This window comes from Haemaphysalis longicornis, unplaced genomic scaffold (genome assembly GCF_048455015.1).
Source record: "Haemaphysalis longicornis isolate Haplotype H1 unplaced genomic scaffold, Haemaphysalis longicornis Haplotype H1 scaffold_5, whole genome shotgun sequence".
Lineage (NCBI taxonomy): Eukaryota > Metazoa > Arthropoda > Arachnida > Ixodida > Ixodidae > Haemaphysalis > Haemaphysalis longicornis.
In genome coordinates, this window is record NW_027526385.1 from 10,969,779 (window position 1) to 10,992,287 (window position 22,509).

Below are 22,509 nucleotides of genomic sequence, written 5' to 3' on the forward strand. Positions count from 1 at the left end.
AATAATATCATTGCATTATGCATGGTCATGTGGATGCATTACACAGGCTTGACTTTCCTGCACTATGTCTGTACCGTCCAACAGGCGTTTCTCGCTACAAACGGCACAAAAGCTGGTCGACACAAGAATTTTACAGAAAAGGTAGCTAGAAGCTACCTTAATCGGACTTGCGTTGCCGGTCAACACGTAAATACCTTGTTTAGTATTTGGTGAAGAAACAAGAACAGGAACAAAATAAATCCCCTCCCGTATCTCCTGTACCACTGAAGCATATGGTAAATTTGTGCAACAAATGAAAAAAATTGACAATCAACAACACGGAATATAATCTAAGGAGTAGAATAAAGGAGTACAAGGATCGGAATAAAACATTCAGTAAAATAAAATGTCTGTCTGTCTGTCTGTCTGTCTGTCTGTCTGTCTGTCTGTCTGTCTGTCTGTCTGTCTGTCTGTCTGTCTGTCTGTCTGTCTGTCTGTCCAATGAACAAGTGGCGGTACTGGTGCGCCTTTCCGCTGGTGAATTACTGACCCTCTGAGAATACGCGGGTAAATGATCGGTGAGGGGACAGAGTGCAAAGGCGAAAATGAAAGAGCGATAACGCGGTAGACACAGGGAGGGCGATAGAGAAGGAAATTGTAGATGAGGATTGGAAAGTGTAACGGCAACATGGAGTGGGAGCGGAGGACACGGAAGAGCATAATGAAGTTGAAGAGGAGAATGGAATAGGAAAATAAGGGGAGTGGAGGGACATAAGAATTGGCTCTCGTGATAGGATAACAGTGATCAAAGGACAAAAATGTCGCGGAAGAAAAAAGGCGGTGGAGAGCGAAGTAAAGGGAGATCAGAGAAGTGAGGCGCGAAAGGAGGATGAAACCCTGTCGCGGAAGAGAGTTTGGTGGAGGTTGACGGGATAGGACAGCAGGACAGGGTAAAACAGTGCAGCGGAATAATGCAAAAAAGGAAAAGCTGAGAATGAAATGAAGTAGGGGAGGAACAGAGAGATTGTGGTGAAGGAATATGATGAGACCGAAGGACAAATAGGCGTGGTAATTGATTGATTGATTGATTGTGGGGTTTAACGCGCCAACGCAACGTAGGCGATGATGCACGCCGTAGTGGAGGGCTCCGGATTAATTTTGACCACTTGGGGATGTTTAACGCGCGCCGAAATCTCGTACACACAGGCGTTTTTGCTTTTTGACTCCATCAGAAAAGCGGCCGCCACGGCCGGGAATCGAACCCGCGACCTCATGCTCAGCAGCGCAACGCCTTAGCCACTGAGCCACCGCGGGGGGTAGATGTGGTAATGGTGATGACAATAATTGGGGAGGTGATCGAAAGACTAGTGTAGCATAAAAGGAAAGAACGGAGAAAGTGTGAAAGGGTCGAAAGTTGGGCAAGTTGGTATTGACGCATCTTAAAAATCCAACTGCGCGCAAATTAACGAGGACCTGCAGAATTTGCCCCGACGTACTAAAGGTTTTCAAAGAGTGCGGTCAGGGTCTTCGATTTACCTTCGAATTACCTAGAGATAGAGTGCTTCAGTTTTTGGATTTAAGGATGACTTTCGGAGAAGGGCACATGTGCTACGCGTACGCTCCCAGGTCTGTAAAAGCCCTTTTAAGCTTTGAGTCGGCGCACTCGAAAGTGGTGAAGCAGGGTATTGCACTTTCCTGCTTGAAGTCGGCCATTTCAAAATCGTGTGAGCATTCAATGCCCGATAGTGTCTTACAGCAGGTGGAGAAGCTAAAAAAATCCGGGTACCCTGATTATGTTATTTCTAGAGCAAGTGAAAAGCTGGTAAAGTGGGTAAAGTCGGATAGGGAGGCCATACCACCAAAAGAAAAGCCGAAAAACTTTGCCGTGGTGCCCTATGTTCACAAGATGTCACACGGTATAAAACGAGTGGTCGGGCGGTATGACGTAAAAATAGTGTTTTCAGCTCCTAATAAGTTAACTAAGATCTGCCCAAAAGTGAACAAAAGGGCAGAAAAACGTCAAGGAGCATGTGGTATTAATCACAAAAAGAAGTTCGTCCAATGTGCTACAGGGGTTGTTTATTCCATACCACTTGTAGGTGGCAAGGTATACATAGGCCAAACCGGGCGTTGTTTAAATACAAGACTTAAGGAACATAACTATTCGAAAGAAAAACGGGACCTGAGCCACATGTATTCCCATTGCCGCGCATGCGTTCCTGAATGTACCCCTGAATGTACCCCTGTGTTTGAGCGTACAACCATTTTATTCAGGCATAAGAATCAGCAGACAAGAGAAATTGTCGAAGCCAGACCCATTTTAAAAGCTGGTTAAGATTGTATTAGTCACCCATCTATTGCCTTGCTGAGTCGCGAAGTCGCCTACATAGATGGGCACTAAACATGAATTTGAAGCCTCTTCAGTGCATGCGTGGTGAGGAGGGGGAGGATATTTCATGTGTGATGGTGTTATCGTCGCGGAATTATCTGTCATTCGTGTGCTTCTGAGTTTTTATTTATTTTTATTTTTATTTTTTTGTGCGTGCAGCCGATAGCGCTGAGAATGTGACGTATGTGGGGCGCCTGAGTATTTAATGTTCTGATTTTTGTTACAATAAACCAGTTGTGAGTCTGCGCTTGTAGTGTCTTCAGTGTGTTCACGTCCTCGTTAATTTGCGCGCAGTTGGATTTTTAAGGAGAAAATGTGCGACGTAAAGAAAAGAGAACACAGAGAGGAGGAGGAACACGAGGGTGATTAAATGTAGCAGGATGCAATGGAACGAGAAGACGGAGTTACAGGAAGGTTAATGGGCAAACGTAAGATATGAGGAGAAAGTGTCGGACAGATTGAGCGGATAATAGGTGTTGGTAAAAAGAATTGGTGGAGGGGAGAGAAAAGAAGGAGAGGGGAGTTGTCAACCATTCTCTTTTGACTTCTCCTCTTCGCTCCCGCTAAACCTTTTCCTTCTCGAATTCTTTCTTTCCCCCTATTCCTCTGAGTGTCCTTATTGCCCTTGCCTCCTTCGCTTCTTGCACCGCAAACTTCTTCGCCTCTTTGATTATTTACCCAGCAGTTCCCAGTTGTCAAGTTACCCACAAATACGCAGGCGCCAATGTTACATTTTTCGTTGAATCAAGCGACACACCGACAGGCAAAAAGACAGACAGGAAGACCACACCATTCTCGTTAAGGCAGCCCGCGAAACACTGAGGCCTTTAAGACACCCGTACAGGCACAGTGAGGGTTACAACGTTGCGTTGAAGCTGGTAGGCCGCCGGTTAGGCCACGTGATTGGTAATTACGGGAGCACTGGTGCGAATAGGACCCGAGTAGGATTGACCTTGGTGCACGGTTGTGCTAAGGCGTTATAGAGGTACATTATCAGCGACAAGTTTTTAGTCAACTGCCTAGTCCAGGGAACGGACTTCGATCTCGTAATCAAGGAGCACCAGCTGGATGAAAATATCCAGCTCAAGCTCTGTACACTGCTGCACTCTAACACTATCTTTTCTCGCTGGTGCCCCAGTGCCCGTGCTCATGCCGAGTAAACCTTTGTCATTATTTGCCCACAGGTAATTCGACAATAGCAATATAAATCCGCGAACCTTGCATTTGGATTGTTTGTTTACGGCACCAGTTGTCACGTCTTCCGCCTTCTATTTATCCGGCTGCAGTCCGAACTCCGGCTTTAGGCCTTGCTGTCGGCGGCTAGCGCGAGTTGGGCTTGGTTTACGACTTAAAGAGGGTTTAGGGTGCATGTACCCAGGACCTACACCAGATGTCACGAAACCAAAGACGCCGCAGTTGTCTTCAATGAAAACAAGTTTGTTAGAGCGAACCTGTGCTCCCCTAACAACTGAAAGAATACACAGGCGGCGAAGCAGCAGTCAGTAAAGTGACGTGCCCAGCGAGCGTCGGCGAGTCGAATGCCGCGGCGTCTGCTCTAAGGCAATTTATCTTTGGGCGCGAGTCCTTCTCGAACCGTCGAATTACATCCAGAATACTGTAGATCGAATATTATTCTAAGCTGTTGACATTCGTTCGAAATGCTCTCCCTATCAAAGCAGATAACACGTGCGGCATAAAAATAAAGAATGGAACAAGCTCTTCACTTGGCACACAGATACCACCGACACTGACAAACAAACCCAATGCAAGGTTCGCGGCAATGTGTAGCTATTATTTGCAGGGGTTCCAAAATGCATTTCTTCTTCTAGCTGAAACAAACCTACAAAACGGGAATGTTACTTTTTGCTACGACCCATTCATGGATTAAGGACACCGGTAATATAAGGAATGAGGGAAGTTCCTATGTTCCTCTGTTTCCGTCAACCGCAATTCTTGCCTAAGGTTATAATATCAATGTCTCTGGACGTCCATTTTTGTCATTAAAACCCAGCTCACATAATTTATGCCGGGCTTGAGTGTATTTTTGAGCATCATTGAAGAATAATAGCAGTAAGGTAAGCTAGCCTTTTGGAAGCTATCAGGTATCCGTGAAGTTTTACACGATATCTAGAAAAATCGTCTTTTTTGCAGATACCTTTTTGATTAACAGTATAGAAACTAATTTATTCCCACTGTGGCGGCAGTTTAGTACGCGGGGGAAAATGTCTGCGTTGCCATCGTCTGCGTATTGATGCCACATTTTGGTGAGGTAGTTGCCACAAGTGCAATTGTCAGCAGTGTGCATGTGAGTACAATCACAAAACGTAACTATAAAAATGTTCAATGGCTGAAGTTGTTTATTTAATCAGTATTTAGGCGTAAAACAGTGTCTTCGAGCCATCCCTGGCTGAAGCAAACTAACAGGCCTTTTCGATATTACCTGATGGAGACCGAGCGCATCCGGGAGTGTTACGTTAGTGCATTCCTTTTCCCCATCGGTAGCACCTGTGAAAACCAGAGAAAATTATGAGACACCCACAGGGCACGTTTTGTGGAAATTTGAAACCTAATCATTCGTTACTGAACTTCTGTTCGCATTATGTGTGATAGTTTAAACAAATACGCAAAGAAATTACTTACATTGAGCTGTACTCGACTCCAGTACAAGAAGAGCAACGATCACAGCACAAGTCACCTTAGCCGCTATTGTCCGCATCGTGGGTCCTGCAGTCAATAATTTTTATAATGAGGCTTCAAACATTAGCATGTTTCTGGCAAATAAGACTTAGGGAGGATAAAGAGAAAACACAATATGACGAAGTACCCCGGAACCGCGAATTATTTCGTTTTATCGAGAACTTCGTAACATCGAGACTGTAATCAGGACAGTCATCAGGACTGTCATTCCGTAAATTCGATGTCTAAACGCAGGCGCAACAAACCAGCTGCCATAAAATCGTATTTGCATGCCGGCCATCGCCGTAAAAATAATAACAATAAAACGCTAAGTGTTCTGAGGGAAATAAATCTACTTCCTTGAAAAAAAATCCTGCAATTTTCGCTTGCGTGCGCTTCGTTAGCATTGGGCAGACAGACTTTGCGGAGCACGCAAGCGCAATCAACGTGTCTTCGGTTCCTTCGTGAGATCTCAGAACAAAAATCGCAACGCATACGCAGGCGCTGGGAGAAAACGCGAGAATTACTAGTAGAAAAACTTCATTTTAGAGAATATATGGATGGGAAACGTGTTAGAAAGTTTAAAGCGCTCCATAAAAAGGAAACTAGATAGCTCGTTTTTTTTTTTTCCTGTCTTGGAGCAATGCACTTCTTCGCGTTCTGACGGAACACCATCCAAATTCCTACTTTTTTAAAGGTGTCTGTTTTTTCAAAATGCTTGGTTAAATCGGGAATGGCGCTGAAGCTATGTCGTTAGTTCAATTTTTAATACCATTAAGCCGTATTAATATAATTGGCACAGGTAGAGGCGTCGGAATTCTTTCGTAAGATCGGGTTTCGCTAGATGGAGTTGTGGCTTTATTTACAAAGTACAATGCAACCGCTTCTCGAAGTGACACTTGTCATAGAGCGAAAAAGTGTTCTCTGGGTAACTCTAGAAATTGAATAGAAATAAAAATTTTTCATTCGACATACTAATGATCTCGTACCACTACGTCGCACGGTTCCGAAATTCTCACGAGGCCAAAAACTGACGACTATTTTTCTTTGCATCGCTTTTATTGTCTTCCAGTTGCCGAACATTCTTCGGACAATCTTAATACCACAAAAGCGCCAGACGCCGCATTTTCGCATTATGAAGCATGTTTTTTCATTGATATTAATACTTTCAGCGAGGGCAGCAGCACTTCCTACCCTTTTTTTTTTTTGTAAAGCACTATGCCACACACCAGGTGGAGTTCCAGGGTATAGGCGCCGAGAATTTCCCAAAATTCTATGTGCGAACGTGTGTTACAGATATCGAACAATAGGGTACCGGAAAAAAAGTGCCTGACAATTACAAGACTCCCTAATTGGGAATTTGACTGCAGGCTAAGCTGTTTTGGCTTATCCACCGGAGCAGCAGGCATATAGCGGCCGCCGTGCACGGGACCACGCATTTGGACATACAACAGCACTACCACCAGCAGCCCCTCAAAAGGCCTTCAGAGAGGAAATAAAGCTGCGTTATAAAAACTCCCACCTCCCCTCGCGGGAACCCCTGTGTAGATGCGACGCATAGGCGTAGCGGCGAAGGGACCGCGTTTTATAGCGCTTATAACGTGGAGGGGACTGCGTAAGCCGGTCCCAGTCGATGACGACGTTGGCGTATTTGTAAAGCGGCGTGGACTCTAGGTGTTCGAGCCAAGCGTGGATATTGCTTCGCCGGAGAACGGCACGCCGGTTATATGCGCAGCGCGCCCGAAGGAGAGGAAACCGCGGAAGAGAGATTACTGCACATGCGGCGGCCCCACCGCGTCTGCCGCGGCTATGACGCAACGTGCCGAGGCTATCACGCAACACAATCCACTTTAATCCAATCCAATCCAAATCCAATCCAATCCTAGCCAAGCCAAGCCAAGCCAAGCCAAGCCAATCCAATTCAATCCAAGCCAATCCAAGCCAATCCAATCCGATCCCCTCGCGAGAGAGTGTTCGCTATCGGAGAGGAGAGGGGGTGAGCGGCGGAGAGCGCAGCTGGCGCGGCGAGAAGAATGGGGGAGGGGTGGACAACGCCGACGTCGACGACGACGCCGGAGGGACAAGCCGAGTGAATCAGACGCTCTGCATCTAAAACATAAACCCGAGCGCGAGCTTCTATTGGGTCCACAAGCCGCACTACTCAAGGCTCCATGGTGTGCCAGGGAAAGCCTTCAGTCTGCGTCGTGTTAGTTGGAGCTGTCGCATTGGCTCGCGTCGTACGTCTGCATAAAAAGCGCCTGACGTCAGGCGTACCGCTACTTTCTGCTTCGGTAAGCGCAGCCGACCACGCAGGTAGGCGAACAAGGCTGAAGCGAAGGTGGTGATATTTCCAGTAGAAGCCATATAGCTTTTGCTACCTCTAAGCTTAGATGAAACAAAAAGGAGCTGTGGTGGGGGAGGGATCCTGAACACATTTTTGAAAGTTATGCATCAATGTTCACCAAATAATAATGCGAAATTATCAATAACACGATTCCAGAATGCCGATTTCCAACACAATAACCTCGCAAATTTATTGTAGTGCACAAATGCTGTGATATGATTTTCCCAGAACGCTCAGGACCGATTTAATCAACGAGGACTTCTAGTAAATTACTTGAACATATTCTTTTGAAACACGTAATAACTTTTTCGAGCACAACGACATTCTCAATCCGAACCAGCATGGGTTCCGTAGTGAATTATCCATGGTAACACAGCTGGCATAAAAAGTGCCTGACATCGCGTAGTGAATTAGTGATCATTCAGGGTCTCACGTACTATTTATGAATTACTGAAAGGTGTTCGATTGCGTCTCCCTCGTAAAATTACTTGCTCAGCTCAGAAACACACTGGATGGAAGACCTTTCCCTATTGCATAGCTATTTGTCATATAGGAACTTTTTTTTTCAAGCTGCCGACGTTATTTCTTATTTCGTTCCCGTCGCTTCAGGGATCCCGCGGAGTTCTGTTATAGCTACGTTATTACTTTTACTCATCAATATATTAACACACGTCATTGACGTAGAAGTTAGATTATTTGCAGGTTACTGCATATTGTTCCAAGAGATATAAGCTGTCGATGACCAAATCAAACGGTATAATGCACTGAATCGCAATGCACAGTGGTGTAGCGACTGGTGTATGATGATAGATCGAGTCAAAACTGTGTCGATGCCAGTATCAAAAAAGAATCCAATTCTTAGCTTCTCTGACGGATTTTGCAACATCGTCCTGCAAATGTTACGGAGTAAAAATACTCTGGATTCCATATTTCCTTTCACTATAGCTGGAATTCACACATAAACACGTAACAGAAAAGGCCTTCAACAAGTTAGGTTATCTAAAACAAAGCCTCAACCACGTGTCCTACGACAAAAAACTGTTGAAATACGTCACGCTTTCGAGGCTAATGCTTCCGTATGCGAGCATTGTGGTTTCCATACACAAAAACAGCCCTGTTTTAGAGCAAATAAAGCACCAGGCCGCATGTTTCATTTATATCAAATATAGATTCCCCGACTCCACAACCGCTCTGCTTCGTTGCGCTAAACTTACAATGCCTGACACATCGAAAGTTGAGAACAGATACCGCATCATTTTTTACATTCACTCATGCACGAGAAACACGACGCAAGCACAGAATAACGATCGAGGAATATTGTTACGTAACAGGTATACAATGCCCGATGTCCCACCATGGACGACGACGAGGGAGTGGTGGGCGTGCAGCCTGTGCGAGCGCTGTGATAGCCGTAATGTAAATATTGTAAAATACATCGTATCTCATGGTTCATGTCCTGCGCCACGTAACAATAGCGTTGTACGAACAATGTCTCCCATAATTATTTTCTTCTTTCCACGAGCCATGATTGAATGGAGGATACCTTGATAGAACAGCCAACACTTGAGACGTTTTGTGAGCGCCTAGGTGAATATTTGTTTACGTGAACCAGTCTATGACGACTCCGTTTATGTACCGCAACTGTACTATTATTATCCGCATTTTCGTTTTTATTACGTTTTGTTCGCTTCTTGCTATTTCTGAGTTGTTCTATTTACAATTGTTAGTTTGTTGTGTTTGATAAGTGAACCGAATATTATCGCTCCTGCACTGTTCACACCGACATATCGTGATCCTTTGTTTCCATATTCTGTATATGACTGTCCTGACTTGTGTTATTTTTAAATTACACTACATTTACTGACGTGACGCTACTGTACTTATCCCTTCCGGGATGGATAGTATTCTGGAGTAAAATAAATGAATAAAAAGTTGCAGAGACATCAAAGTTTAGGTCGTAAGATGTAAGGCGCGATAGCGACACTTTGATTCCGTCAGAGCGTTTTCGTGCACTATTACTGCACTTTCGATCTATGGTTCACAAGCACTAAATATTACTGAAGAGAGAAAGATTAGAAACCAGGGTTCTAAATCACCGTGGCCCAGGAAAGAAAAGCCTCTCTGCACTTCTGTGTCTTAAAATGTGAGGGTTAAAGGTCTCGGATGCCAGGTGTTGGTCAGTTTGAGCGGGGAGGGGTCAGTTTCAGGTTTCCAAGATGTTAATTCGGTGATGTCTAAGCCGGGCTCAACAATTTGGCTTTTTGCGAAGGGAGAGAGAGAGAGAGAGATGAGCGAAGCTTTTTGCTCCGGAAGAAATAGGTATGGCTTAGGGACATTGGGTAAAAAGATGGCAGGGAGACCAAGACTGGAAGCTGAAGTCTATGGAACCAGATGCAGGAGCTCGTTCCTTGCCCTGTCAATCAGTTTGCGCTGATGTTGGAATAACGAGCTGGTCAAAGCTACCTATCATGTCTCGAAGAAATGGGATACGTTATGTTCGACGTATTCCCCCTAACCCTAACCTTGGACATGGCTAGGCTGCGTGCAGGAGGGTGGATGTTTCACCGATTTTATCAGAGTTCTGAGTTAATATCTGATGTTTCCAGCGAACACCTTAAAACACAGATTTGCGGATATTTGTGTTGGTTCTTCGTACACAAACTTTGTGGTTCTTCGGCATTGAGATCTCATTATATCAAGGGGAAATGTCGTGTTCCTAGGCATAGGAAGAAGGTTTGCTCTTAAGGTTTCTCGAGTAGGGTAGTGTGGTAGTCGTGGTCACAAGGAGGACGGTATGTTAGTTCGGGTGCCTCTTCGTCACGGCGTCGTTCTCTTCCAGGACATTCTGTCGGGTGTCCAGGTGACGTTACTAACTTATTGCATTGTGGTTGGGGATATCTTGCCGAAGCGCTTAGGTAATCTGCCTGCCGACAACAGCGTAATGTCCGTTGAGAGTCTGTAATGATATTAGGCTTCTTTTTGATTCTTCCGTTGTTAGGATTTCCAAGGGGATGGCTACAGCTTCCATTTCTTTTTTACTGTATGTTGGACGGTAATGCAGTGGTAAAGATTGCCAGAGTAGTCAACTACGTCAATAGCAGCCTCGTACTTTCGTATACATCCCGGAGTCACGCTGGATTGCTGCCTTGTGTATCATCGAGTGCAGTAGTTTCTTTTCAAACTGGTGGGTGCCTGTCTTCTATACGATGGCCCCACCCGATTATGTTTTTCCATCCGCTCTGTTGGCGCTAGGAGTGGGGTTTCTCCAATTTCCATAAATATGATAGAAAAACAAAAGTTGAGGGCGTATTCATCGTCATTATCACGAACATCGCATTTAGGTCGTCTGGAGGGTGAAGGCCTTTCCCATTTACCTTCAGCCACTCCTGTCCACTGCTTCTCGAGTTCATTCTTTGCTCCGATGCTTTTTGTTTTTTCCCTGCATCGAGTAAATGGCCTTTCCCTTCTCCTAGACCCGTCTGTGCATGTCTATTTTGTTACCCTGGCGGCCCATCCGTTGTTAGTTTGTCTCACGGGCAAAATTGCGAGGCTGCGGGCTGCCTCATATGCTGTCAAGGTGATGGTGTTTCTTTCACTTTCTTTGATGCGGGTAAATTTGTGGTACGGGAGGCTCTGCAATATTCGGTTCGTGAGCAGTGGCTGCATGAGTCTTATCGTTTCTTCTCGTATTCTTGCTCTTCTCTTGGTTTGGCGTTTTATTTGTGGGCGATCGATGAAAGATTTTCCTTTTTTGGCCATTGTAAGTTTGTCACTACCGATCGTGTCTAGAGCCACGCTGAGAATTATAACGGAACTGTTCTCTCAGAGGGCATCCATACCTAGTCTAGGGTGATTTTTAACTTGACCACTTGGCGCCATCTGTCATCTGCCAAACCAAGCTTGCAGCGGAAACAGAACAGTGGAAATATTTCAATGTATTTTGAAAACTTGTGTGAATAAACTCTATATAGTGGGCTTTATTTCAGTTCTTTTGTGCTTATCACCTATGCCTTCCTTGATTTCTCAGAGGCTGGCCATATTCTTTTTCCCCTGTTTTAGTTACGTCACTCAATGTTGGTGCCGGCATAAGTCGCGGTGGGAAACGCGCCGCGATGTATCAGCGAATAGCGTTATTAGGCTCATTTTTCGATTCCCCCTTGGGTCCTAGCCATCCGCTATCAGCCGTGCTCATGAGGCGTCCGCGGAAATACGTCCCCGCTGCCACCCGGAAGCTGCGACTGAGGCAGGAAGATTCGAGGTCTCCGCTGAATCATGATGTGACGCAACGGCAACTGAAGTTTGGAAAGCAGGACGTCATATAATGGCGGATACGAAAGAAACATAGAGTTTCTTACAATACACACTAGAGAGCTAGAGAGAAATCTGGACTTAGCGTCTATGCGGCTCACATCAGAGCTGTCTGTGTCGTCATGGGCTGCCATTAAATCATGCTCTCGCCGAAGTTTTATGATTGGCTTAGATTGAAACGTTTTACTGAACGCAAATTTAAACAAAGTTCTACAAAAACGCGAAAATAGTCTACAATTGTGCAAGTGGAGCATAAAACAGAATGTTTTAAAACTAAGAAAAAGGAAGGAAAGCGTATTCTCGCAGCTACTTCTTGCCGAGCTAGAAATGCCACACCCGTTTTCCTGAATGTTTTAGTGCATCGTTAGTACATGACTGACGTTCAGTCAGGAAGGTGTTGCCGTTACCTCCCTGCATACGCGTTTGCTCAGGTTTAGTTGCTGCTCCTATTGGGATCATAATACTCTAAATTTTTCTTTAACTCACGTTTATCGTCCCTACGTGCATCTTCACAGCATTGTTCACATGCGCTTGTACTAACGCTTTGGCTAGTTTTTCCCAATCCATATTTCTTTCTTTGTACCAGCGGCGCTTCAACTTTACGTCTCTCTCCTGGAATCCCAATTCTCTGCTTGTCTGTGCGCATTAAGCGCATACTGACATTATTTTTATAGAAAGTTTATTTTCCTTGTTTAATCAGCTTCGCAATATTCTTTTTCCCAGTGAACTCTTTTACTGTTATCTATCTCGACATATTTCATATTCCTCTGTGCAACCCATAAGCTTCTCATAACGAGTCGCTTGCGTGCGCCAGGCATGAATGCTTTTTGGTATTTTTGGTAACGCCTGCTATCTATCTATTACTTCAATTATTTTGAATATTCGTCGGATATTTTTTTCTGCCCAGAATGTACCCACGCCCCGAATTCAAAGATTATACGTCTATGGGCACAACCCAACTTGCTTTTTCGTCATTTTATCGTCATTCAGCTTCGCTAAACCTAGACTGTTATCTATTCAGAATGGCCTATTGTCACATTGCCGTTTCACCTACCTGTCGCACTTATTGCCCTCGTTAAATACCACAGGGTTTCTGAATTCTCTCTACGAAACTGAACGTGAGAAATGGGCCACTACCACTACATTCTTGGAGCGAAAGGCGAAGATTTCTACTAGCAGCATACTTGTGCAAACTAAGGAAACCACCAGCGACTTTGACATCGACTACAGGACACCAAAGATAGCCCAGGAGAAGTCCTTTTGTAGTGGTGAAACAGTGCTTTGACTGACCATTGATAATTCCGCGCGGCTTAACGCTGATTACCCTGGCGAAGACAAAAATACATCTTCCCTACAACCTGGTCCACTTAGTCCTCGAGCGTTGAAACGTAAGGAACTGAGAAAAAAGTACATCCCAAAGAAAGAGAAAACTGCTAGACGTAATCGTTCAAGCACAGAGGACCTCAAAGGTGACTGTGCTCATAATTTGCCACAGTTGAAAAATCATCGCCAGCGCCAAATAATGTTCGGAAAAGAAAGAAAGCCTCTTCACTTTCTTACAAGATGACGTGCAATGAACTTGAACTCAAAGCGCGGAACTGGAACAGCATCCAACACTGCAAACCGCATCGTGCGCCTTTGAGAGAGCCTCAACACAAATTCGTCCCACGTGCATCCGGCTGCTACAAGCAAAAATGATGACTTTAGGAAACAAAAGGAGACTACCATGTACCCACCGTATAGAGCCGTTGTGATTGTGTACCCATGCAGATTGCTATTATGGAATTTGAGATCTCTTACCTCTATGTCCGCAGAACTTTCTGGATTACCCGATATCATGTTTACGCTGAGTGACGTTTTCTTTCTAAGGCGCCTATAAATTCTGTACTATGTCTCCTTCAGGGCTGAAACAAACCCTCTATTTTTTCAGGGAATTGAAATCCGTAATAATCCTTCGCTAGAAGCGTGACGTTCACGAAAAAGATTGCATCTGCTCGCGCATACCAAAACAAAAATGATGCGGCATTTGCACCACTCTGTGGTTCCAAACAATCCCACCAATTCTTCACATGCATCCAGAAGACAAGCACGAGGTCACGGGTTCGATTCCCGGCCGCGGCAGCCGCTTTTCTGATTAAGGCGAAAAGCAAAAACGCCCGTATGTACGAGATTTCGGCGCACGTTAAACATCCCCAGGTGGTCAAAATTTATCCGGAACACTCCACTACGGCACGCCTCATCGCCTGCGGTGCGTCGGCGCGTTAACCCCTACAATCTATGAACCATTCAGAAAACACCCAAAGCGGTTGATAGACAACATGTTATTGGGTAGTTTTCATCGTCGGTAATGGGTTTTATAAAGGTGAAATGCAGTCACAACCGCATGCCGGAGGCCTCAAAGCGTGTTAGAGTGACCAAGGTTTTTTAAATCTTTCCGTTTTTGTGGAATAAGTCAATTAATACAATAAAGGGGTACGTTCGCCGTTTACAATCCCAAATGGAGTTTGAAAGCCTGTGATGTCTTTTCAAAATTTACAAAATTTTGGTGCTTTCGCATGTGGATTAAAACTCATTGCCCTGAGTAGTACATTCTGGCCGAGTATGATGTCCCCGCACAACAACGAGTAACAGACATCCAATAAACCATTTTTATTGTCAATTTTTTTTGTAATAATGGACGCCCGGGGTGACGAGGTGCATACTAAATTCTAAAACGTGTTTTGATACGTGAACGGTTTGTTCCGGTCTTTGAAGCGCGGATGAAGCAAGCTAAGAGACTCGCAAAGTTTTGTGTGTTACGTTATAGCAACGGTGGCTTTTCGTCACTCGGTAGCTATTGCGAAAGCTTTACATCCAGTGCGAAAGCTCGAACGGCAAGATAAGACGTTAGCCATGCCAGAAAAATATCATTTGCCTTTGAGAGGCGAAACTTTTTTTCCGTATTCCTGGAGAATCTTCTTTTCTTCGTTTCTTAGTTCACTGAATAGGCCCGAGGAAGTGCTTAACCCGCTTGCTTCCTCCAAACCTTGTCTGCAGTAACAAAGGAGAGGTGTACATGATGTTGTCAACTCGAGTCAATTCAATAGATGCTACAAAATGTTTACATTCGGTGCATTTTGCCAGTGATACCCACAACGTGAGGTAGTTCTTCTTTCCTAGATAATTCGCAACACAGTTAACTGTCCCAACACAGAAAAATCTTACCAAGCCGATTATGTCTTGCCATTTTCACTCCGGAATTGCTAGGGATAGCTACGCTTACTTGTGTTTCAGGGTGGCTAAACTGGTCTAATGATTGGGCCATAAATGTTTATCCCAATCCATGTTACATTATTCAACTAATACTGCGAGGTTGGAGGATACCATAACGAAGTTGGAGGATACCATAGCAGACCACGGGGGCTGAGGGGCAAAGGCGTTGCTCTTCTGAGCACTACGTCATACGTCACAGCTTTGATTCCTGCCTGATGTTTCTGATGCTCGGGGCCAATATTAAAAGCTAGCTTTAATGTCAACAACAGCTCAGCGCGCGTTTGATGTTGATATAATGTAATGTATTTCGGCTTGTCTCCTACCCCAAGCCCCATAGCATTGGAGCATAAGTGCTGGTTAATTTTAAAAGTTCGGGTTTTTTTACGCGCAGAGAACAAGAATATACGCGAATGACTACATAATAGGGTTATTTTGTATGTTCAGTGCCCATTCAGGAAAACAAACTTCTGTTTAAAATGTATTACCGCTGAACTGTTAATGCTAAGTGTACCATGCGAAACAATCCCTTCCAGTTTTCGACACGCTGTCGATGTGGTCGGATCAGTGCTGGTCACATGGTGTTAATTGGTTCACAGAGACCCCGTCTGTATAGATAACCTTTGTTTCAGGTTCATAAACGATACATCGAACAGTTGTTTAGGTATCAAGAACATGCTGTTTTTTCTAAGCAAAGTAACGCTTATGACAGGGCACTCAAAAAGAGAAACATACGTATAAAAACCTATACTTGCCGATTGATACCTGCAGTGAGCTCGCAATACCTCAAGCGAGTCGCTAAATGCAGACGGGCCGGTTGGCCAGCTTTTAAAGAATGCGTGCGCTTCTGACATTTTATTTTTTTTCTTTAGTTGATTTTTTTCTCGGCAGTTTTATTTCTCCCTAAAGGTTATGGCTAAAACATCTGACCGGAGCTTCGCAGTAAGGAGCCTAAGCATACTAGTATTGTTCTTTGCCTTCCACTTCTGTAATTTCCTTCACCGTCAGTGGGGACACAAAAAAGAAAAATTGATTTTTGCTCCTACATAGCTGCAGAACGTTTCGACCGGGTCTATTTTTTGATAAATTTTTCGCAAGACGTTTCCCCTCTGGATAGTGCTCTCGATAATTCCTACTTGTGTCAGGATTACCGCTTCTTATCATAAAAGCCCACTGGCGTACCCTGCGGCTCGCTTACTAGACGCCGGGTTTTTTTGTCCGGCACAGAACACTTCTAGGGTTGACATTCCTGCAACCCGGTCACACTTGTGAGTCACCATCATGCAGTGTACACAAGAATTCTCTCCGCAGATTGTTTTACCTATGGCTTCAACGAGCCTCGACCGTGTTACCGTTTCATATGATTTGCATTTACATCCGAAACTACCGACACCACAAATTATTTATTTATCAGCCAGGAATGTGAAACTGTGTAGCAGGCTGAGGGGGCAAGGTAAAAATGAGAGTGAGATATAGAGGGAGAGAGGGAAGACGAGTCTACCGGAAAGGGAAAGGGGAGGTGGAAGAGGTGGTAGAAAGATAGGGAGAAAGAGGTTGAAGAAGAGGCATAGGGTAACTGAAGAAAGAGTGCAGCGAGATAAGACAGGGACAGTAGAAGTCGGAAGAGAAGGTATATGCGAGGGGGGTGGGGGGCGGGAGCGATTGCGAATGGGCATTGGGGATACGTGAGTTTGATGGGTGGACACAGAGACCTGTGTAAAGTTAACTGAAGGGGAAAACCAATAACAAGGGGGTAGTAGTGGGGTGGGGAGGCATTAGAGGGGCGGGGCATCAGAGGCAAAGGATAATAAGGTTCAGGAGATAAAAAATCGGCCTAATGGTCAATTTGGTGTGGTGAAGGATTTTTGTAAAGGGGAAGACGCGGCAGGTGGAGAAAATCGTAGGGCGGCAATTAAACATAAAAAACAGCAGCGTGGATTAGGAAACAAAACTTGGGTGGAGGGTGTTTTAGTTCAGAATAAGCGATAAAGATGTCACGCGTATGAAGACACAGGGGGAAATCTGCGTGATTGAACGGCTACCAATACATCATTAATGCAAGAGCAGAAGACCAAGGCCGCAATGCATGAACGAACTAGAAAATTTTAGAGCTAAGAACGGACTCGAAACATTCACTCGGGGAGGCTTTTGTACAGCGATGGACACAAGCAGTTTTTTGTCGATGAATATGACTATTGTCGCAGTTACTATTACTATTAGCACTATTAAAGCGAAGCTTTATATAGCTAGGCGGAATGAAGATCCGGTAGTTCTCAGTAATCGGAAAGCTCATCCGGAGCACTCCATAAGCATGCGTGAAAAAAAATCCAAATTGTAGAGGAATTAGAAGTCAGCCACGAGAGTGGGGTTGGGTTTATCGCAGCGGAGCGCGCAAGCAGTGAGCTGCATAGTGAATAGAGTCAAGCGACAACGGTGTGCGGTGCAGGGGCAGCAGCGTCAACTTGGCAAAAACAGACACCGGCCGCACTTACTTTGAAATGGTTATAGGCCCCGTAAAACACTAGCCGCGTAAAACACCGGCCGCGCGTCACACCTTCGCTTGTTTACCATTTGTGCTGACCGCAAGGGTGCATTTTTTCAGGTGGAGCTGTATATGGTTAGGCAAAAATAAAATCCAGCGTTCCTGTGCACGCAGGAAACTCCTGCGCCTAAACGCGAAAAAAGCATGCATGCCTGAAAAGGACACGTTGGAAAAGAGTTAGAAGTAAGACAAAAGAGTATGGCTGGGATTATTTGTTTCGCTGCAGAGCACGCGCACAGGGAGCTACTACGTGAAGCACAGATGAAGCGATAATGGGAGGGCACCGCTCTTCTGAGGCAAGTCTTCATCAAGCCTATCATCGCCATCCGCGGCGGCAAGGATTTCGTTGTTTATATCCAATTTATCTTCACCGCGCTCGTTCATTGATTGTGGCCTCGTTGCCTTCGACGAGGGGCAATTGTAAGGAGAAGAAAAAGATGCGGAATATGGTCTTAGCGGCATGGCCATGAATCGGACGACCACGAATTGGACGCGATCACGAATAGGACGGACACTGAATAGAAGACGAATATTTTGCTTGCTCAATGAGCACACTGCCTATTTTATTGACCGCTAGGCATAGCTGAAAAAACGTCCGCGATGCTCCTTTGTTTCAGACATCGCAAGTGAGACATCCTGTTCAGCGATGGCGACCGCGATCATGCCGTTTTCGCCGTCGCCACGGGCTTGAGGAAACGACGTAGAAGGTCAACCGCCTCGAGCGCTTGCGACGACGTTGGCACGTCGAACGTGTGCTTGGGAGAGGAGAGCACGGCATCTTCGTCACCGCTTTCGTCGGTTTGTCCGCTGACATTTGGGATAATATGTCGTCGGTCGGCTCCTCCGTAGTGACTGACCGCTTCGGTATCGGCGTTGACGTGATCGCAAAAAAGTCATCTGCCGCATCAACACCGCCGTCACCCGCACGCCGGCTGACTGCGCCCCGCTGGCTGAGCAAGGAGAGAGCGAGCAAGAGAGAGAGAGAGAGAGAGAGAGAGAGAGAGAGGCATATAGAGAGGGGAGAGAATACTTTGTTCGAATTGTAAAGGAAAAGAGAGAAAGTGGCGGCGGGGGAGGCTAAAAGCCGCCTCATTTCCGGAAGCTCCTGGTGGTCTTCATGATGAAGTCCTCCAGGCTGCTTTACTCCTTTAGCTCGATTACGGTATAGTCAGCAACTTTGCAGTTTCATGTATCCTATTAGGCTCGGTGTATGGACAGTGCCAGAGGGTGTAGGTTTGATCCTGCGGTACATTACAGCGTGCCCACTTTGGGAGTGGTGCGTCTTTATCCTTTTTGTAGCGGTGAAGTACAGCTGGTATGAGCAGCGTGTTTGTCTGTGCTCGTAGGAGGGCTACATGCTCTTGCCAGATCAATCTGGGGTGAGGTTACGGTAAAAGCCTCTTATCGGATAAACAGGCATTGGGCGTGAAGGTAGCAGGGTTAGGGTTCTGGGCTTGGTCATTAATGACGGGCGCCCCGAGAAGTGCTTCGCGGGCGAGCATGACAGTTATTTCCTTCCACGACATGTCAGCGTGCCTAAGGATCCAGGTCTGCCTAATTGGTACTTTGATGAATGAACTGCTCAGCCGCGCCTGGCGTAGCTGCAGATGACCGGGAGGCCTGCGGAGGAGTTTTAAAACAGCCACGCCGAACGACTGTCGAACTCTGCCGAAGAGTTCACGCACCGTGGTCGGGATTTTTGGGGGGGAGATACTAGTATACAGTAGGCTCCCGTGACGAGCTCGAATGGACCGTAAAAATTTGTTCGTATTATCAAAAAATAGTCTTACGCGGAGGTTTCTTGAATTGTGAACGTTACAAGACAGCAAAAATGTTGTTTGTCGGAACTATAGGTTTCGTGCTAACCGAAATCGTCTTAACACGAGACCAGTGTAGCTTGCTGTGTGCATTGACAGTTAGATACACTTCGTTGCAATGAAGATTCAAGCATCTTATGGGTGCAGACTTCATGGGCAATTTTATTTACTTCGTTATATCTGTAGCCGATCAACCGCAGCTGCCGATGGAGCTCGCGCTGCCGGAGCACCGCCTTCTCCCGGCCGCTTCATATTTATTAGTTTGTTATATTTTGTTACGTTATAATGAAGTTTGAGTGCACTTTCTTCCCCGAGAAATTAGCGGCGTACCTCCACAATTCACTGCAGTTGTCGTCGATCGAAAGAGGATAGTCTCCTGCCGCCTGTGCCTTGTAAATGCCTCTCTTCTACTACCTGCCCAGCTGTTATTCTTGTCCCCTCACATCCAATCCTCCCCTGATAAACACAGGGATATTTGCCGAAGTCAACCCCATTTTCCAGTGTGTGTTGCACTGCCCGCGCGATCTACTAGAAACTTTTGATACTGTCGTGTGACCAGCCACTGAGAATACGCACTGCATGAATGAAACAATTTGGGCGGAATATGGAAAACGGCGTGGAGTTTCTGTGCTCGTTTTTTTTTTCTTGTAGTTATTTCTGTTTCACTTCTACACACTGCGCGCTAGCGTGCGTTCAGTTTTATCACGCCCGTGGATGCCTGCGCCGCCTGAGAAGAATAGCACTCCTAAATGCAACAAATCTTGATCTCATAGCTTCACTAAGAAAGGGCAATCGTGTTTTGAAATATTCCTCGCTTCTCAATAGACCAGAAGAGAGTAGCTGGTGTTACTGTTCACGGCAGACCTAACAGAACAGCGACTAATCTAGCCGCGCACGTTCGCTTCGCGCTAATGAGAAATGGCAACGATCCATCTGCGCGAGGCGTGGTAGAACCCCGCCTTGTGATAGAACATGTGATAGAACCCCGCCTTGCGTTCACAAGCTTCTAGCCAACGAGCGCTGACCACCCATAAACTGCCGGTCACCAAATTACGCTCCCAACCACATCAGCTTTCCTATGCTCAGTCACTGCACGGGCGGCTGCCATACGCTCCACTGAGAGCAATGAAACCCCATGTCTCAATCCAAGCAAACATCCTGAGTAATTAACACTTAGGCTGTAAGAGCGGGTTTCACTAGCGACCAAAAATAACAAGTTAATCAAGGTTCTTGGAAAGAGCAAAGGAAACAGTGTACGCTAGATTAATAGTTGCGTGTTACACATGATTGCAACCATGACTCCTGTTTCAACATTAATCACCATGCGGTCACTGGATGGTAGCAGTCATCCGGGGCGAAATGTTTCCAGAAAATAACCGCGCTCACCACGATTGCAAGCTGCGGCGGCCGCTTTTCTGATGGAGGCGAAAGGCGGAATACCTGTGTGTTCAGATGACGGCAGGCTCAGTAACGAGTGCACTCACACACCCCCACTCATCGCTCATGAGTGAGTGGTGAGTGAGCCTCGCCGTCCTTTAGAACTGGCGAGTGTGAATACGAGTGAGTGCGAATACCGCGCGCAGCGAGCCACGCTCACCGCTCACGAGTGCGAGACCATCTCGCCGGGAGCCCCGCTCACCACTCGCAAGTGCGAGTGTCACTCCCCGTGAACCCCGATCACCACTATCGAGTGTACTCGCGCTACACGCGCCATTTGCGGGGCTTACCACTATGAGCGCCATTATTGCGCTTGCACTCGCCGTCGGCTATTCGTCGCAGCACCCGCTCGCTGTGGTGGTTCTTAATGGCGCGATCGATTTTAGCTTCGGAAATATGTCGTCACTGAGCTCCTGCTATGGGGCACCATAAAATTAATTCTCTGGCGGCGTGTCGGTTTAGGAATATGATTTGGATTAACTTTTGACACCGCAATGACTGATACTGTTCGGTTTCATGACTCATGGAGGGTCTGCTGCACACACTAGCGTGCGCGGCAAGACGAGTGGTGAGCGCGAGTGCGAGTGAATGCGAGTGGTGCCGACGAATGGTGAGTGCGAGTGGCGATGATGACCGGTGAGCGTGAGCGCGAGTGATTGGGAGTGCTGACGGCGAGCGGTGGGGGTGAGCGAAAGTGGGTGCGCGGGGTGAAGTGCGCGTAGTGGTCGTCAGTGCGAGTGAGTGCGAGTGGCGAGGGTGACTGGTGACCGTGAATGTGAGTGAGTGCGTGAGGAAAAATATATTTTTCTGTTAGTGTGAGTGAGTGGTGCCCAGTGCTGCCGAGGTATGCCTGTGTTCGAGATTTCGGCGCGCGTCAGAGATCCCCCCTTTGTCGAAATTAGTCCAGCGCACGCCTCACCGCCTATGTAGCGTCGGCGCTTTAAACAGTATGCATAATCAATTAAGAGCAAAAATTACTATTTTTTACCCCCCAGCCGTGCGAATGGGCGTTGACCAACTCGGACCTGCACGAGTAGCGCATCTTGATACAGCAGGCCGCACGCTGCTGCCGCGTGCAGCCTGCATGCAGAACTGAGGATGCCGCCCTCCATTTTTAAAGACGATAGTCTTTTTTGGTGTACTTCCATACGGAAATTTTGGTCTGTCTGTCCGTCTGTCAGTCTGGGACTAGAGTCACTCGCCCGGCCAAAGTTTACGTAGATATTGAAGCGAACATTTATCCACTACAATTGCCGAACACATAGGAGCGGCGGCAATTATGATAGTTGTCAAGATTACAATACTTATCAAAATTACCATAATTGTCAAGAAACACCTCAATACATAAGCGATCTTTGCAGTGCTAATTAAAAATACGTGGATGCTTGATTTTCGTGATAGCAAGTCAAAAGTACTGCAGCCACTGTAGAAAACGCGAAGTCGTGGCGCAATCTCTGACGGGCCAGTATGTACAAATTGGCCCGTCAGAAAACCTTTCTTCCATCTCGTAGTAACCCTCGTTGCGCACTTCCGGGAGTTTCACAGGGTGACCGCCAGCAGCCACCACCTCTGTCACCGCCAGACGTACCTTAGAATCAAGGACGTCGTTGCAGCGGAAATGCGCCGGGGTGCCCATGCCCTCCGTGGCCCACGCCAATGCCCATGCCAGTCATCTCGCGCGTGCCAGGACGCGCAACATGTCGAGCGGCTAGCAAAAGACCGTGAGGCGATGCGCTCGCGTAGGGAACATGGCGAACCGAGGCGAGCA

The 22,509-nt window shown here is 46.3% G+C and overlaps 1 protein-coding gene across 2 annotated transcripts in view; it reads right to left on the reverse strand.

Annotated features, from left to right (window-relative positions):
- The window catches only part of LOC144139040 (uncharacterized), a 97,949-nt gene extending 82,180 nt beyond the window's left edge, over positions 1 to 15,769 (reverse strand). Inside the window, exons 1-3 of one of the 2 annotated variants that reach the window (XM_077671529.1) lie at positions 15,701 to 15,769; positions 5,009 to 5,092; positions 4,809 to 4,873 (exon numbers count right to left, since the gene is read on the reverse strand). In XM_077671529.1, the coding sequence (XP_077527655.1) occupies positions 4,809 to 4,873; positions 5,009 to 5,084 (141 nt within the window). In that variant the 5' untranslated portion in view covers positions 5,085 to 5,092; positions 15,701 to 15,769. Of the gene's footprint in view, positions 1 to 4,808; positions 4,874 to 5,008; positions 5,093 to 15,680 lie in introns of both variants that reach the window. The other variant, XM_077671530.1, reaches the window with a different exon arrangement.
- Between the last annotated feature and the right edge of the window lie 6,740 nt (positions 15,770 to 22,509).